Source organism: Aquarana catesbeiana, linkage group LG03 (assembly GCF_042186555.1).
Source record: "Aquarana catesbeiana isolate 2022-GZ linkage group LG03, ASM4218655v1, whole genome shotgun sequence".
NCBI lineage: Eukaryota > Metazoa > Chordata > Amphibia > Anura > Ranidae > Aquarana > Aquarana catesbeiana.
This window is the reverse complement of record NC_133326.1, coordinates 618633075-618650704: the sequence shown is the minus strand read 5'-3', so window position 1 is coordinate 618650704 and position 17630 is coordinate 618633075. Positions and strand designations below refer to the sequence as shown.

Genomic DNA, 17630 nt, shown 5'->3' with positions numbered 1-17630 from the left:
ATACCATTGAATGCATTTTGTTATATTTGTTTAGAAAGTTAAAACAAATACCAGTTGATCTTGCCAAATACTGTATTTTGTGAGCTATTAACTACATTGATCTCAGCTATCTCTGAGGACTACAGAACCATATCTCAATGTTATGGAAAATAGGAAAGGGTGGGGTTTTGTAGTCCAATCTTGTTGCTGTTCTTCTAATACAGAAAAGCGAATGAGCACTGCTACCCCAAGTCTGCAAATTGTGGTGCTAACAGAATCACCAGTTGAAAATGAAGGGGAAAAAAGCCTGAAAAGTATGACTGCCACCACATAGGTCTAGTAAGCTGCAACTAAAGAAGAAAAGCGAGGATCATTTTGTATATCTTAGCCATGTTTTGTTTTTAATGCTCTGTAATTTGTCTTTGCATTAAAAAAAAAATCACCCAATACCTGTTAACTCATATAAGAGAAAAAAGACTTCATTTATGTACATAAAGTTTTAATCAGAATATTTAATAAAGTCATAAAGACACTTTTCTAGTGGTAGGTCCCTTTAGAACTGCCAAGTATGGAACAGCTAGAGAAAGTAACTGGTCACTGGTAAAGCGATTACTCCAGTGTACATGCCTGATAGTAGCAATGCATGATGGGTAAAGCACTTCCTTAAAGGGCACATGCTCTGCTACTGTATTCTGAACTCCAGCACTGCTTAGTCTGAACAGTCAATTTCTTTACATACATCAATGCTCTGGAGAAAGCTTTAACCAGTGCTCTCCTTTGAAAGGACGTATACGGAGGCTTAGCAATCACACGACCACAAAAAAACTAATGGTAAAAATGCTTAACTCTAGGATGCAGAAGAGGCTGGATTACTTACACGATTCCTCACTCCAGCAGGCTCCATCGATACATGTGGCCCATACCCCATGTTTTCCTTTACAAGCTCGCCTACAACACATACAATACAGGATAGTTCCTGCACTTAGACCAGATCTTCCAGAAGAGGAGGAGAGTGCTGGAGCAGGGAGTTGCACAACCTCTCCAAAGTCCTAACCTTCCAAAGTCCGCAAGGGGTCCCATTCACAGGAGTCAGTCATCCCAGCACACAGGGACTGTGCCGGCTATGTAAGCTGAACTGCAAATGTGCAAGTTATTCACTTTAACATCACTCCATGCCACAAAGAATTAAGGCAGTAGGGGGGCAAAAGGGGGTCCAATCTGGTACTATCAAGGTGTACCTAATAAAGTGGCCGGTGAGTGTATATTTAAAAGGGTCCAAAAATGTAAAGTGGAACTAAAGGGTTAAATATCCATCGAACAGTCCCTGGCCAGCATCTTCCCTTGTGTGCCAATTTTTGCCAATGGGCAGGGGTGCTTTAGGAGCGGTGTGTACACCGCTCCTACAGCATTGCAAAGGTACTGCTTACAGGACTTTTTTTTTTACCGTCCTGCAAGCGCACCTCCCTAGTGTGAAAGCCCTTGATCTTTCACACTGGAGTTCAAGGAGAGGCTCTATTTTTTAGTGCCTGTAAAGGGCCTCAGTGTGAAAGCAGTCTAAACTCACATTTTTTTTTACATCAATTGTTTTAAAATGTTATGTATATCATGGCTGTGTGTGTGTGTTCTTCTCCTGTGCAGGCTCCCTATCCCCCAATGATGCACCTCACAGCTACTAGTGTAGAGCGACCAGTGCTGTTATCTATGGTTACATGATTTGGTCTATATGTACTACAATTCACATACAGCTAAATGAGCCTGCATGTAGTGGTGTAGTCCATCTCGGGGGCAAGCCGGAAAAGGATGGCCATGATCATATACACAAGGGGGTCTGGAAAATAAACTTAGCCACTCTAGAACAGGAAGTCTAAGAATAGCAGAAAATGCTTGCAGATGAAAGTAAGAAAGAGCTAAGAGGTACATTTCTACATATATTTAAATATATTGCATTTATTTGATAAAAGTTGTGAGTTTAGTGTCACTTAAACATTTTCTGTTCTTTTCACTTTGCTGCTAAATACAGCTAATTGGTTTGCATGAGCAGTGCAAGTGCTGACGTGAACTTGTCAGTCACAAGATATGGATGCAGCTGTTGCCGACTTTTTAAGACACTTGTTCTGAAGATGTATGGAGACGGCCATTGCTGACCTCACCTTTTAAAAATACTAGTTTCCAGTTTGCGTGCTGATTGAAAACCATCAGTACTTTGAGTCTCTGATCTCAAACAAGTATGTAGTTCTGATTTCACCAACCTTCCTGATCTGAATGTCTGTTCCAAGTCAGTATTTAAGGTTCCACTAGTACCTAAAGTAATGTTAAAAGAAATCATTAACGACTAACATCAGTGTAAACATATTATTCAGATGATGCACCAAAAGAGGGCGAAACAGTTGTTTTTTTTTTTTTGCCAAGTTTATTTCATTGAGTTATAAAAACAAAATGGGCTGTGGCCAGTGGCCCATGCAGGACAGTGTGTAACAGATAAAAAGGGAGGCACATGTCTGATTCAGTATGGGATAGGAGAGGGTCTCAAACATTGTGCCATCATTAACCCCCATTTTTGGCTCGTTGAAGACCGCCACTTGTCTGCCTGCAAATGCAGAGTTGGAGGTCATTTAAAAGCAGCAAATGGAAAAAACAAACTAGGAAATCCTAAACTGGGCATGTCTGTCTGTCTGGGGAAAAAGAACATTGGTTTTCAGAGGTCCAAGCATTGCTGGCTTTGTATGAATTCCTGCAGGTGATTGGGGCCTGTAACCTGATCTGATGGAAGCTATACGGACTAAACAGCTTGAACCAGAGGTCTGTCCTGTCTAGTCTTTGGTAGAGCCAACCTTGATATCAGATGATATTATGGTTATCAGCAGCAGTGTATAGTTTAGAAAATGTAACATACGTTCTCTGTATGATCTTTCAAATTTTATAGGGCAAGTTCTGTGATCTGTAACATTCAAAAGACATTCTGGCCAAATGTGGATTTGCAAACACGAGATTATCATCACACATCTCATTAGGTGGGTGCGTGGTTCTACAACAGTCACTATTCCTGAACTTGTGAGCCTGTAGTACAGGTCCAGTGGTGGCAGCTACTTGTCCTTAGGACTTGCTGCATGCCATGGCTCTCACAGTATATGTTCCTCAAGTATAAAGAAATCCAGAGTGGCTCCATGTTCTGGTGTTCCCTCATTTCCTGCTCCATGGCTTATATTCCTGGGGCTCAGAGTCTTCTTCCTGTGGATATGGAGCAGCGGCTTGGCTTAGGGCAGAGCTCGCTCCCCAGTTCTGGGGTTCAGGAGCGACTCCGGTTCTCCTGGTTTCCAGAGATGATGCGGCTGTACAATTTCTGCTGCTCTTCCTTGAACGCGTCTTTGACCTTTTCTCGTTTTAGTCCTCCATCCCTGCAGAAGAACAGAGAATCAGCAGTGTGATACAAAGATAAATGTGTGTCTGATGTAAAGGAAAACAAGCAATCCAGGCTTACCAAAGCAGATCAACAAGTCCCCCTTGCCGAGCAATGGCAGACTTCACTCGGTTTGCAAATTGCACTGCGTCTTCATCCTCCTGTAAGTTGTAGATAAGACATGGTGTTCATTCATAAGCTTATGAATAAAGGTTTGAGGCAATAACAAAAAACTGGCTGCTAAGGATGTAATACTCTACTTTTTCTACTTTATCTGTAGAATCATACAGGCACTTCCTATAAATAAAAACTGGACTTGTAAAACACACGTCAACAGAATCACTCTGTTAATATCTACTCTGTATTTTGAAGGTGACAGATGATGTTCAACAGTCTGTTTACTTGAAAGTAAAATAGTTACGTATGCATGGGGAGCCACACAAGATCACATCAACTCAGAGCTCTCACAACCACCATACATTTCTTACTACGTAAAGCAGAAAGTCAATGTGAATGAAACAGGTTCAAGGTGCTCACTACTCAGTCTGTCTTAATGGCGGTCAAATAAGGTGTACTTTCTAAAGATTTTTCTGTATAATGTTCTCTTTCTGATTTATGTCCAAACTTTCCCCTTGGACCCTTTTCATTTGTTGTTAGCTTGGTATGTTGTGAATTGGCAAGGTCTGGTAAATGAGAATTGCCTTTGAACCATTGGGTGAGGAAGCCAGTGGCCTTTGTGCCAGCAGCTTGACCCAAAGTGGAATCTTAGTGGCCAATACACAGGCATGACACTGGGCTAAGGGACAGCTGGGTAGCTAAGGGTTATGACATTAAAGGATTGCCAGTAGGGTGCACCTGAATTTATGGGATAAGGTAAATGTGTTTTTTCCCATGCATACAATTACTCATGTGACTGACTATTGCAACTTTAGAACATTTCATGGTGTGAAAAACAGCTGGTTGACTACTAGGTTTGTAGATAATGCACACATGCTTAGTGTACAATTTATATTAAATTCCCTCGCTGTTTCCTTTGCCTAATAACATATATAATTACATTTTTATTTTTAATACTGAGCTTGGTATGAACTTGAATTACCTATTAATTCTCAACCATTTAGTGCAACTTCTTACAAAGAGAATCAAATTACCCCTCCCTATTGTATTAAACAAAAATGATGCAGCAATATGTACACAGCGTTGCAGCAGGCAGATGAGTGCCAGAATTAGCTCTGACATATGCTAACTGCTCAGGTTCTAAAGTCACCAGTGCCTGTAGGACTGAATAAGTGCACATGCATCTTGTGTACTGGTTAGAGCAGGGGTAGGCAACCTGGGGCCCTCCAGCTTTTGCAGCATTACAAGTTCCATCATGCCTCTGGGAGTAACTGTAACTGCCAGCCCTGCAATGCCTCATGGGAAATCTAGTTCCAAGAGCTGGAGAGCCCCAGGTTGCCTACCCCTGGGTGAGAGGCTTCTTTTTTTTATCATTAAAGAATTTTTATTGATATTTCCAATAGGCTTTTTTTTTATCATTTCTGTGCCAGGCAAGCTTAAACATTTTTATTTATTTTTTTCTGCACACAAATACAGTATAAAAACGCATTTCTGAATACTGAAATGTTACCAAAGATACAATATTATTATACAAGTCATAGTTTTTATCATTAGGTCCCATTGCAGAGAAGCCATGATTTCCATACACTGCATTGAGGATGGTCAAAAAGCTTGAAACACCTGTCTGCATTTTGTAATAAATGGATCTACTATATTGGGCTATATCTGCACTACTAGCAGTTCTGCATGTGTATTTGGCTTTGAGGTGTAAAGGAATGATTTGCATTGCTCTGCCCACTGAATAGAGGAATCATTTGTTTTATGTTTGGCTAATGTGAACACCTTCTGTTTTAAGAAGGCTTTATTGTGCTATTTACTAAAGATTAAAGAGATACTAAAGTCTTGTTTTTTTGTGGTTTACAAATAACAAACACATTATACTTACCTGCTCTGTGCAGTGATTTTGCTCAGAGCAGCCCAGATCCTCCTCTTCTCAGGTCCCTCTTCTGTGCTCCTGGCCCCTCCCTCCTGATAAATTTCCCCACAATAAGCAGCTTGCTATGGGGGCACCTGAGCCGACCCGCAGCTGAGTGTGTCCAATCAGACACGGAGCCGCGGCCTGGCCCCCTCTCTCTCCTCATTGGCTCACTGACTTTGATTGTCAGTAGTGGGAGCTGACTGATGTCTCAGCCAATGAGGAGGGAGGGTCCCGGACAGCTGATTCCCTCCTGTAACATTAGTGGATCGATATGGGCTCAGATAAATATTAGGGGGGCTGCTGTACACAGAATGCTTTTTTTTATCTTAACCACTTCCCAACCGGGGCACGCCGATGTACATCGGTAGAATGGCACAGCTGGGCAAATGGGCGTACCTGTAAGTCCCATTGAATTCCCCACCGTGCCATTGCATGCGTGCACGCCGGCCGGGAGCTTCGCGAGTCCGGTCGCGGGCCCCGCGAACTCGATCGCCACGGGGGTACCCGCGATCGCCTCACGGAGAGGACGAGCTGGGAGATGCTGATGTAAACAAGCATCTCCCCGTTCTGCCTAGTGACAGTGTCACTGATCTCTGCTCCCTGTCATCGGGAGCAGAGATCAGTGACGTGTCACAGCTAGCCCATCCCCCCTACAGTTAGAAAACACTCCCTAGTACTGACTTAACCCCTCCCCGCCCCCTAGTGGTTAACCCCCTCACTGCTAGTGTCATTTACACAGGAATCAATGCATTTTTATAGCACTGATTGCTGTATAAATGACAATGGTCCCAAATATGTGTCAAAAATGTCCGATGTGTCCGCCATAATGTCGCAGTCACAATAAAAATCGCTGATTGCCGCCATTGCTAGTAAAAAAAAAAATTAATAAAAATGCCATAAAACTATCCCCTATTTTGTAAACGTTATAACTTTTGCGCAAACCGATCAAACGCTTATTGCGATTTTTTTTTACCAAAAATATGTAGAAGAATACGTATCGGCCTAAACTGAGGAAAAAAAACTGTTTTTTTAATTATTTTTGGGGGATACTTATTATAGCAAAAAGTAAAAAATAATGCATTTTCAAAATTGTCGCTATTTTTTTTGTTTATAGTGCAATAAATTAAAACCACAGAGGTGATCAAATACCACCAAAAGAAAGCTCTATTTGTGGGAAAAAAAGGACGTCAATTTTGTTTGGGAGCCACGTCACACGACCGCGCAATTGCCAGTTAAAGCAACGCAGTGCGGAATCATAAAAAGTGCTCTGGTCAGGAAAACCATTTCTGAAAGCAAAGACACTATATAATATAAAGAAATGGTAGTCTCAATTTTTATGCTGCACAATATTTGCAAATATATATAATAAAGTGGTTGTAAAATACAGAAGGTTTTTTTTTTTTTTACCTTAATCCAGACTGCGGCCTTTGCTTGCTTTTGTCCGACCCTTGGAGCACGGTTTCAACCACTGATACCACCAATGAAGGGACTCTATTCCTCCCACTGGCACCAATGAAGGGACTCTATTCCTCCCACTGGCACCAATGAAGGGACTCTATTCCTCCCACTGGCACCAATGAAGGGACTCTATTCCTCCCACTGGCACCAATGAAGGGACTCTATTCCTCCCACTGGCACCAATGAAGGGACTCTATTCCTCCCACTGGCACCAATGAAGGGACTCTATTCCTCCCACTGGCACCAATGAAGGGACTCTATTCCTCCCACTGGCACCAATGAAGGGACTCTATTCCTCCCACTGGCACCAATGAAGGGACTCTATTCCTCCAACTGGCACCAATGAAGGGACTCTATTCCTCCCACTGGCACCAATGAAGGGACTCTATTCCTCCCACTGGCACCAATGAAGGGACTCTATTCCTCCCACTGGCACCAATGAAGGGACTCTATTCCTCCCACTGGCACCAATGAAGGGACTCTATTCCTCCCACTGGCACCAATGAAGGGACTCTATTCCTCCCACTGGCACCAATGAAGGGACTCTATTCCTCCCACTGGCACCAATGAAGGGACTCTATTCCTCCCACTGGCACCAATGAAGGGACTCTATTCCTCCCACTGGCACCAATGAAGGGACTCTATTCCTCCCACTGGCACCAATGAAGGGACTCTATTCCTCCCACTGGCACCAATGAAGGGACTCTATTCCTCCCACTGGCACCAATGAAGGGACTCTATTCCTCCCACTGACACCAACAATGGGGCACAATTCCTCCCCAGTGACACCAACAATAGGGCCCGATGACCCCAACAACGGAGCACAATTCCTCGCACTGAAACAAACGATGGGACATGTTGGGATCTTTTCTACTCCCAATGACCACAGTCCGGCCCCCCTACAGTCTGAAGGACAGTAAACTGGCCCTTTGTTTAGAAAGTTTGGAGACCTTTGCCTTAATGCATTCTCTGCAGTAAGGTAAAAACCTTCTGTGGTCAGCTCTCTTCCAAATACTTCCCTGAGCCTGATCTCGATCCAGCGCTGTACCCAAGAGCAGCGGCTCTCTCCTCCCTGGACATTAAGGCAGGAGCCATTGGCTTCTCTGTGCTACACCACTGGACAGAGCAGGTAAGTATTACATGTTTTTTTATTTAAAAAAAATTACCTTTGCAATTATGTTAAATCTATATTTTCAGTAACAAAAAAACCTCAAAATCTGTATTTTACAAACAAACATTTATTACAGTGTGCATTAATGTCAAAATATCACAGTGCGCCATGTGGGAAAAGCACTTTTGGACTGCCTCTCTTTACACCCATTGAACCAACTTGTTGGGGGAGTGCATGCCAATGAACGTACTGTGACACAGTGCCTTTTAATAACAGGCTCCTTTTAGCAAAATATGTGAAAGTGCCTAGAGCTTCACCTTTTCCCTATTATTGTAAATGTGAAACGTTCATTTGAAATATTTCATACCTACCCACCTTATCCAGTCAACGCCTGCCCGCATTGTATTGTAGACAGGCAGCCGCTGTAGGCAAAGCAATGTACTGGTACGCTGCTGCCTGCTTCCCAGTTTTGGGCACGTGCCCCCCAGCCTGTCAGCAAGTCCTGGCCAATGATTCACGGCGGGGACCTGCTGATCGGCTGTGTGCATTCACAGCCAAGTGCTCTGTATCGACATTCAACACAGAGCTCTGTACACAGAGAGCGATTTATCAGTTTCTCAGCCGTGCAAAGCAGAGATGAAAAACTGAGAGATCATTAGTAAAAAGCAGTACACTTTACACACATTACACATAGATAACCCCTTGATCACCCTAGATGTTAACCCCTTCCCAGCCAATGTCATTAGTAGTACAGTGACAGTGTATATTCTTAGCACTGATCACTGTATTAATGGTACTGGTGATATCAGTGGCAGTTAGTTCCCCCAGTGTCAGTTAGTGTCAGGATTTCTTGCCGCACTATCGCAGCCCCATTAGAAGTCGTTGATCCCTGCCATTACCAGTATAAAAAATTTTTTTTTAATTCCAGTATATACACCATAGTTTGTAGGTGCTATAACTTTCACGCAAACCAATCAATATACACTTACTGTGATTTTTTTTATCAAAAACGTAGCAGAATAAATTTTGGCCAAAATTCGTTTTTTTTTATCGGATATGTTTTATAGCACAAATTTTTTTAAAAATGTTTGGTCTTTTTTCATTTACGGTATATCGCAAAAAATTAAATACTAGTGGTGATCAAATGCCACCAAAAGAAAGCTCTATTTGTGTGAAAAAAAATTATATAAGACACTCCAAAGACATGCTGGTAGGTTAATTGGATCCTGTCTAAATTGTCCCTAGTATGTATGAATGTGAGTTAGGGACCTTAGATTGTAAGCTCCTTGAGGGTAGGGACTGATGTGAATGTACAATGTATATGTAAAGTGCACCGCAAAATTGATGGCGCTATATAAAGTACCTGAAATAAATAAATAAAAAAATAAATATAAAATTTTATTTGGGTACAGTGTTGCATGCCTGAGCATATCACCAGTTAAAAAAGTGCAGCGTCTAATAGCAAAAAATGGCCTGGTCATGAAGGGGGTAAAATCTTCCAGAGCTGAAGTGGTTATAAAAAAATATTTTTTTTAGAACTAAATATACACAAAATACTAACACAGACCCTCAAACATTTGCAGTGTGTTTCGTGATGTACATTTAATCTCTTTCCTTTTTCTCTAAACACATTTTCTTGTTTTGAAAATCACCAATAAAACTTTAAACTAAAAAAAAAGAAATAATACTTTTTTTATATATATTGCTCTGGTGAAAGGCAATCTTTAAGAAACTAAACAAAAAAAAAAAAAAAAAAATGAGCAGGTGGCAGTCTGGTTTAATACAAATGAGCTGTGTCATCAGACTCCAGTTACAGCAATCATTATGGTGAAACTGTACAGTCTGCACACAGCAACTCCTCTGCTTCCAAGGACAACTAGTCCCAGATTACTTATCTTCATAGAATACTGTACGAGACAGTAAATATGCCAACTGTCCAATAATTAGGAAGTTGCTGCTTTTCCTTAATTTTTTTTTTTCAATGTAATATGAAAAAAAAAAAAAAAAAAGTAAAAATGTACTAAAAAAAAATAAATAAATCTGAAAGCCAAACCTTTTCAAGTTTCCTGAGTCAGCAAAACAAGCATGTCTGGACATGGGTGCATTGGACAAAAGGTTTGTGCAATACTGCCTTACTGACCATGAACCAGCCATCGCCGGCTATAATTGGGAATGGGTAATAAGTTTCAGACACTGCTCTTATGTAACAGTTCACTCTTCTGTCCTTGCCAGGTTTCATGAATTATTCATATTATCAGACTATATACAACCTAACACAGTGGCTTTTAATGTTTTCACCAGGCTTTGATTGCTACAGACAACTACCTGGGCCTGGGTTAGGTATTTTACACATCATGGCAAACATGAAATGTGACATCTGGTAAAATAAATAGCTTCAATGTGTACAATTTTTATGAAGAGGACTTCTTTGGCCAAAAAGCAGCACCAATGGGCTACTAATGTATTTCAGCAAATGCTGTAAATGTGCTAAAAAAACAAATAAATTACATTTTGGTATTATTTGAGCTTCCTGTAATCCAGCACCAATACTTTTAGGGCTCATTCACACCACAAACTACACATAACTACGTATTTTTGACTTCATGTTTACATGCATGCATTTAAAGTGCATTTGAAGCACTTTTGAAGCGCGCTTGACATGTGCTTGAATGCGTTTTGCGTGCATTTAGCACTGCGTTTGCAGTGCATTTTCCTATATGTTTTTGGGCTCGGGGGGTGGGGTGGGGAGCGATTACCTATTTTTGACAGGCACCCGCTCCCACTTTTGGCTGACTTTTCCACGGCGGGATCACTCGGAAGTTCGGCCCCCCTCCCCCTTCCCCCACCGCCGGGCCATTCAGTAGGGAACCGTGCTGGTTTCCCTTACCATGAATGGCAGCGGTAGTACACGAGAGCCTATGGAAACATTGGCTGGGGTGCTGACATCACTGGATACCAGGACAGGTTAAGTGTCCTAATATTAAAAGTCAGCAGCTACAGTGTGTATTGCTAGCGGGGGGTGGGGGTGTGGTGTAACTCCGCTATAATGGGTGTGGTGCGTTTGACGTGCGTTCCCTGCATTTGCGGTGTATAAAAATGCAGCATGCTCTACTTTTTTTTTTTTTACTGTGTTGCACTGCACTGCAATGATGTGAACTATTCCCATAGCATTACCTTAGGCTGCCTATGCCATTGGAGTGTAGTTCACAATGCATCCAAACTGTGTTCGGTGTACCGAATACCCAAAGTGGGGTACTAGTCTCTCTACTGAGATTAACTATTAGCACCATTTCTCCTGATAACACCAATGATGGGGCATTATTCCTCCTGCTGACACCAGCAATGGGGCACAATTCCTCTCGCTGACACCAAATGATGGGGCGGCATCATTTCCCCCACTGACTGCAATGACGGGGCACCATTTCTCCCCCTGACACCAACAATGAAAAAACTATTCCTTTTAGTGAGGCCAACAATAGGGCACCAATCCTCACCTGACACCAATAATGGTGTAGTACTACCACTGACAAGCACAATGGAAAATTATTTCTCCCACTGAAACCAACGATGGGGCACTATTACACCCAATGACACCGGTGAGACACTATTCCTTCCACTGACACCAATGATGGGGCACTATTCTTCTGAGTGATACCAACAATGTGGCACTATTCATTTCACTGACATAAACAACAGGACTTTATTCCTCCCCCAACTGACTACATATACTAGGTATTTTATTACTACCATTGCCAACCATGCCTTGGGCATTGTTAACTTCTGTTGGAGCTAGGACATTCTATTCCTACAACCCGCAGTTTGAGGGCCTCGGGCATATAAAAGTTTCTTTCCAGCATCAGCAACTATGTTCAAACTTCCATGGCAAGTCTGAACCCGAACGGTAACTTTTACATGTCACGTCGTGTTTACATTTTGCTTGCACCAGACTTTCTATACAACAGAGATTGCAAGGAGCTAGAAAAAGTGCACCTAGTAGTTCCTCTTCTTTATCACAAAAATGTACGACCAGATCTGTGACAAAAGATGGTGAACTTGTGCCCTAGAGTAATGCCTGGCTGAAAACTGGACAAATCGGCTGTGCTATTTGTACAGATATCAAAGCTTTATTTTCAGTCCTAACCGTAGTGTATCTTTCATGGCTGGAGCCCCAGCCAGCCAGATAGTCCCATTTATCAAATGAACGATGAAGGAATTCCAAAGAGTGTACAATTATTGGCTGGAATTAGCTAAAGGAGCAAATATGCTTTTCGAGCCAATTCCTAATATATGTTTAATAATTGAGCAGTTGCTGCTTTACTTTTAAATCTAGTAATAAAAAAAATTTAATAAAAAAAAACAAACAAACAAAGTCAAACCTTTCCAAGTTTTCTGAGCCAATAAAGCAAGCATGGATGCATGAGACAATACTGCCCTACTGACCGTGAACTGTCATCAGCTGTAATTGGAAACAGTCACTATATTTCAAACACTGATCTTATGTAAGTTCACAAGCTTCCATTCCTCCCAAGTTTCATTAATTATTTATATGATTAGACTATATACAACCTAGAGCAGTGGTTTTTAAAGTTTTCATTAAAGCTAATCTTCAGCTTTTAGTGATCTATAAACATTTCGTTTTTGAACTAACAAACTTTTCACTTCACTAATACTTACACTAATATGCTAGTGGGACATTTTTTACCTTTATTCAGGGAATACACTAGGGTAAAAAATGTCTAGGCTTTAGAACCACTTTAAGAATAACCAGCAGTAATACAACAATAAATGCAGTTATAAGTTCAGAGTGATGTAAGTTCACCTGTCGCGTCATAGGTGGAAGGTACCAGACACTGCACACTATGGCCCAGCTAGTCATCATTCGCAGGAGGTAGGTGATCATTCCATATTTACTGCTGTTCCAGAAGGCATCGCCAAAGCGTGGGTCATACTACAAAGAGAAAAGAAGAGTTGGTGATGTCCCATTCCATTCCCTGCACACCCACACTTCACCAAACGCCTCAGCTTACCTTGATAGCCACAGGATATACTGTGGCTCCTATTTCAAAGCTTCCCTTCTTGAACATCATGACAGATGTGTTATTGATGCAGGTTCCTAGCAGAAGATAGACACAATGAAAAGAACAATTTACTTGCATGTCTAATCTGTATACAGAAACAGTAGAGGTAACATTATACTGTATCTGGCAATTATTCTAGATTCAGCTAAAATTTCCCAGCCCTTTTCACTCAAACTGTGCACAACTTCTGAATGTTTATCATTTTTTATTTATTACAGGTACATATATAGTGCCATCAATTTACGCAGCACTTTACAAATATATCCCTAAACTTACATTCATACACATACTAGGGCTAATTTAGACAGGAGCCAATTAAGCTACCAGCATGTCTTTGGAGTGCGGGAGGAAACCGGAATACCTGGAGGAAACCCACGCAGACACAGGGAGAACATGATTAAATTTTTTTCTATTGCGACTTTAGTGCAATGTATGAAGCAGGGTCAGCAGACTTCAATTCTTTGTTCCAGTGCATGCAAGTTCCAGTCTGAGTGACTTATAATAGCTAAAACTGGCATCACAGTCTTCCTGGATGTCAAATGCTTCTAGATTTTCATAAGACTGACAGCAAATGAGATAAAGACTAAATCACAGTCCACAGACAGGGCTGGGGCTCCCAATAAAAGGTTTCACCTATTACAACCACTTTTCTGTTTTTTTATTTTGAAAGAATCTTCCCATTGTGGTGTACAAACTACATGCCGAAAAACTCAATTTTTTTTTTTTAACTACATCCCACCCCGGCTAATAGCAAAATGACAGCTAGGCGGTGGCTTCGTTCTGACTGGACGTCATAGAACGGCCTTCACAATGGGGCACGCAGCATGGCGATCAGTGGTGCGGTGTATCGTTTGGACACACCGCATCTCAAATCACGGTAAGGAGTCTATGATGTGGGCTCTTTACCATGTGATCAGCTGTGTCCAATCACAGCTGATCACAGTGTAACTATGAAGTGCCAGTTATCAGCATTCCTCTATTCACGCTGACAGCACGTGAGTAGGAGAGCCCATAAACAGCTCTCCTGACAGGGGGGATCTGCGCTGATAATCAGTGCAGTGATTATCAGTGCAGCCCCATCAGCGATGCCCATTAGGGATGCCAATCAGTGCCCACCAGTGATGCCAATCAGTGCTGCTTATCAGTGTCCACTATCAATGCACATCAGTGCCGCCTATCAGTGAAGGAGAAAACGTACCTATTTACAATATTTTATAACAGAAACTAAGAAAAACTTTTTGGACTTTTTTAATTTGTTCAGCAAAAAATAAAAACCCAGTGGTGATTAAAAACCACCAAAAGAAAGCTCTATTTGTGTGAAAAAAACAAAAAAAAACGATAAAAATGTAGTTTGGGTACAGTGTTGTATGGCCGTGCAAATGTCATTCAAAGTACGACAGCACTGAAAGCTGAAAATTGGCCTGGGCAGGAAGGGTGTGAAAGTGCCCAGTATTGAAGTGGTTAATTTATATTCCACTATATTTTTTCACGTGTTTTTTTTTCAGATTTTGTATAAATAATAACAAACATGTTGGAGCAGATTCAAAGACAGAAATTGTATCCAAAATCAGATGTTGGGTCATCTTTTGCAATTGCTTAACCACTTCCCGCCTGTGGTGATATCTGAATTATGCCTGCAGCTTCATGAGGCGAATCTCTGTAATGTAAAAGCCATCCTAGTACCTATTCAGCCACTTGATTAGTTTTACAGGCAGTGGGAGGGGACACAGCACAAGCTCTTCAATGTGGAATTTAACTCCCCCAAAGGTGGTTTAATGCCATAATAACTAGCATGCATTTAAGCACAATATGGCAGACTTACCTGTCAAACAGTGCCCCCAGCACCGCAGGGCCAGTGCTCTAGCTGGTCCCGGGCGCTTCCACCTTTGCCCTGTCTTCTTGCCAGGCTAATATGACATCAGTCTTGCGCATGCAAGTCACTTCACCAGGACACAGACTCCTGCCATAAATGCACTCTGAGCTATGTGTGCTACCGCTGACAGGAGTGTCTCTGCTGTTATAAAAACCCTGCTATCGATTTTTTTAAATTTCAAGTTTTAAATGTTTTCACCTTTAAATGAACAGAAGCCATACACTTATTAAGTATCTGTCATGTACTTTCCTACTTCTCTAGAGATAGCAGAGAGGTCTGAGCACTGCACTTACCTTCAGGGAATATAAGGATTGGCAGTTTACTCTCATCTTTCACATGATCTGTTAGCCTGGGGAAATAAAAGGGAGTATGAAGACATACGTGTATATGTAGAAAGACAACATATAAAGTGTAATTAGAACCTTCATATTATCAAACACATTTTATTTTGGCTTGTCACTGAAAGATTTCTTATAGAACATGACAAATGCTCTGCCTATCTGCTCTCACCCTGCTCCTGGCAATTCGCTGTATACAACCTGCTGTGACCTTGGCTCTAGACACCGGTGACGTTGCTGCTAATGTATACAGTGTTCACTTTTCTATAGGGGGATTACTAATCTATCTGCAATGACATTCAGATTAATAATCATGTGACTAATGAAAAACCAGCCCCTTATGGACAAAATTTTAAAGCATACGTCACATTGCTCACTTATAGGGAAGCATGCCCAGCTGAGGCTGTCAATCACCTGCTGTGTGCTGGGGGGGTGTCTTTACCGTCTCCTGGGATTCTGCTGTGTCTGAATAGACTGTCAAAAGTGATTCATGCAGATAGTAGAGGAATGGGAGTACAGACAGAAAACATACTATGTACTTTAGATCAAGGCAAGTACACACTACAGAGGGATATGCTTTGTTCATTTTTAATTTCATAGACTTGCAACAACTTCAATCCACTACTGCAGACGCTGTAAAATCGAAGCAGGAATCCAGCATAACACAGGCTCAGTGCCTTTTTTCCTCTTTGTAAGACTGGTGCCCGCTGTGCTGCTTCTGGTCTTGTAACATCTATGCAAGATGTTCCAGTTACGGTGGCAACATAAGTATGTCACCGCTGGCTGTAGGGGCAGCACCCGGGTATCTCCGACTCTAACCGGATGAGCAGTGTCAACAAGTTTTTCCCACATTTACATCTCATTGATGGCTACAATGTGAGTCTGTCACACCCACCAAGCTGTGGTCAGCTGAACAGTGGCAACAAACCCACCCACAGGTGATTCTCTAGTATTTCTTTTATTAGTTAAGGCATAGCTGTGAATTCTAATACAGAGTAATCTTGTCATGAACTTTTACAGGTCCTAGGTCATTCTGAAGAATAAAATATTCATGTTTGCAATGTGTTTATGGACAGAAGGTTTGGGTCAAGATTAATAACCTGCCTGGAGTTCAGCTTTAAGAGGATGTCAGAAATTACAAATAGATGATACAAGGTTTCTTGAAATCAAAGATTTAAGTCAATATATACAATATATACACATAGTGATAGCTTTGTAATTGTACTCCAGAAATAATCTGAAGGCCATTCAAAATCTCATCTATCAGGTCAATATAAACCATTTCGTGTATCTGTACATATGAGGATGAATGTGCGCTTTTCTTGTAGAGAAGGATGAAAATACTTAGTAATATATAGCGGAAAATTATGTTTAATGAAACAAGGTGCAGAAACATGGAAGATATACACTCACTGGCCACTTTGTTAGGTACACCTTGCTGGTACCGGGTTGGACTCCCTTTTGGCTTAAGTCTTAATTCTTCGCGGCATAAATTCAACAAGGTGTTGGAAACATTCCTCAGAGATTTTGGTCCATATTGACATGATAACATCACGTAGTTGCTGCAGATTAGTCGGCTGCACATCCATGATGTGAATCTCCCATTCCACCACATCCCAAAGGTGCTCTATTAGATTGAGATCTGGTGACTGTGGAGACCATTAGAGTACAGTGACCTCATTGTCATGTTCAAGAAACCAGTGGTGAGATGATTTGAGCTTTGTGATATGGTGCTTTATCCTGCTGGAAGGAGTCATCAGAAGATATTTACACTGTAGTCATAAAGGGATGGACATGATCAGGCCGTGATGTTTAAATGATGCTGAACTGATACTAAGGGGCCCAAAGTGTGCCAAGAAAATCTCCCCCACATCATTACACCACCAGCCTGGACCGTTGATACAAGGCAGGATGGATCCATGCTTTCATGTTGTTTACACCAAATTCTGACCCCACTATCTGAATGTCACAGCTGAAATCGAGACTCATCAAACCAGGAATCTTCTACTGTCCAGTTTTGATGAGCCTGTACAAATTGTAGCCTCAGTTTCCTGTTCTTAGCTGACAGGAGTGGCACCCGGTGTGATCTTCAATGTGTTGTGCATGCAGATATAATATTCTCCATACCTTGGTTGTAACGGGTGGTTATTTGAGTTCCTGTTGCGGGTTCTATCATCTCAAAGCAGTTTGCCCATTCTTCTCTGACATCAACAAGGCATTTTCATCCATATAACTGCCACTCACTGGATATTTTCTCTATTTTGGACCATTCAATGTAAAGCCTAGCGATGTTTGTGTGTGAAAATCCTAGTAGATCAATAGTTTTTGAAATACTCAGACCAGCCCGTCTGGCACCAACAA

At 41.6% G+C, this 17630-nt stretch overlaps 1 protein-coding gene across 1 annotated transcript in view; it reads right to left on the bottom strand.

Moving 5' to 3' along the window:
* Nucleotides 1-2366: 2366 nt before the first annotated feature.
* Nucleotides 2367-17630, bottom strand: part of GPAT4 (glycerol-3-phosphate acyltransferase 4) — a 52559-nt gene continuing 37295 nt past the window's right edge. Inside the window, exons 9-13 of the mRNA XM_073622311.1 lie at nucleotides 15225-15280; nucleotides 13008-13093; nucleotides 12800-12928; nucleotides 3458-3537; nucleotides 2367-3374 (exon numbers count right to left, since the gene is read on the bottom strand). Coding sequence (XP_073478412.1) covers nucleotides 3266-3374; nucleotides 3458-3537; nucleotides 12800-12928; nucleotides 13008-13093; nucleotides 15225-15280 — 460 coding nt within the window. The 3' untranslated portion in view covers nucleotides 2367-3265. The remainder of the gene's footprint in view (nucleotides 3375-3457; nucleotides 3538-12799; nucleotides 12929-13007; nucleotides 13094-15224; nucleotides 15281-17630) is intronic.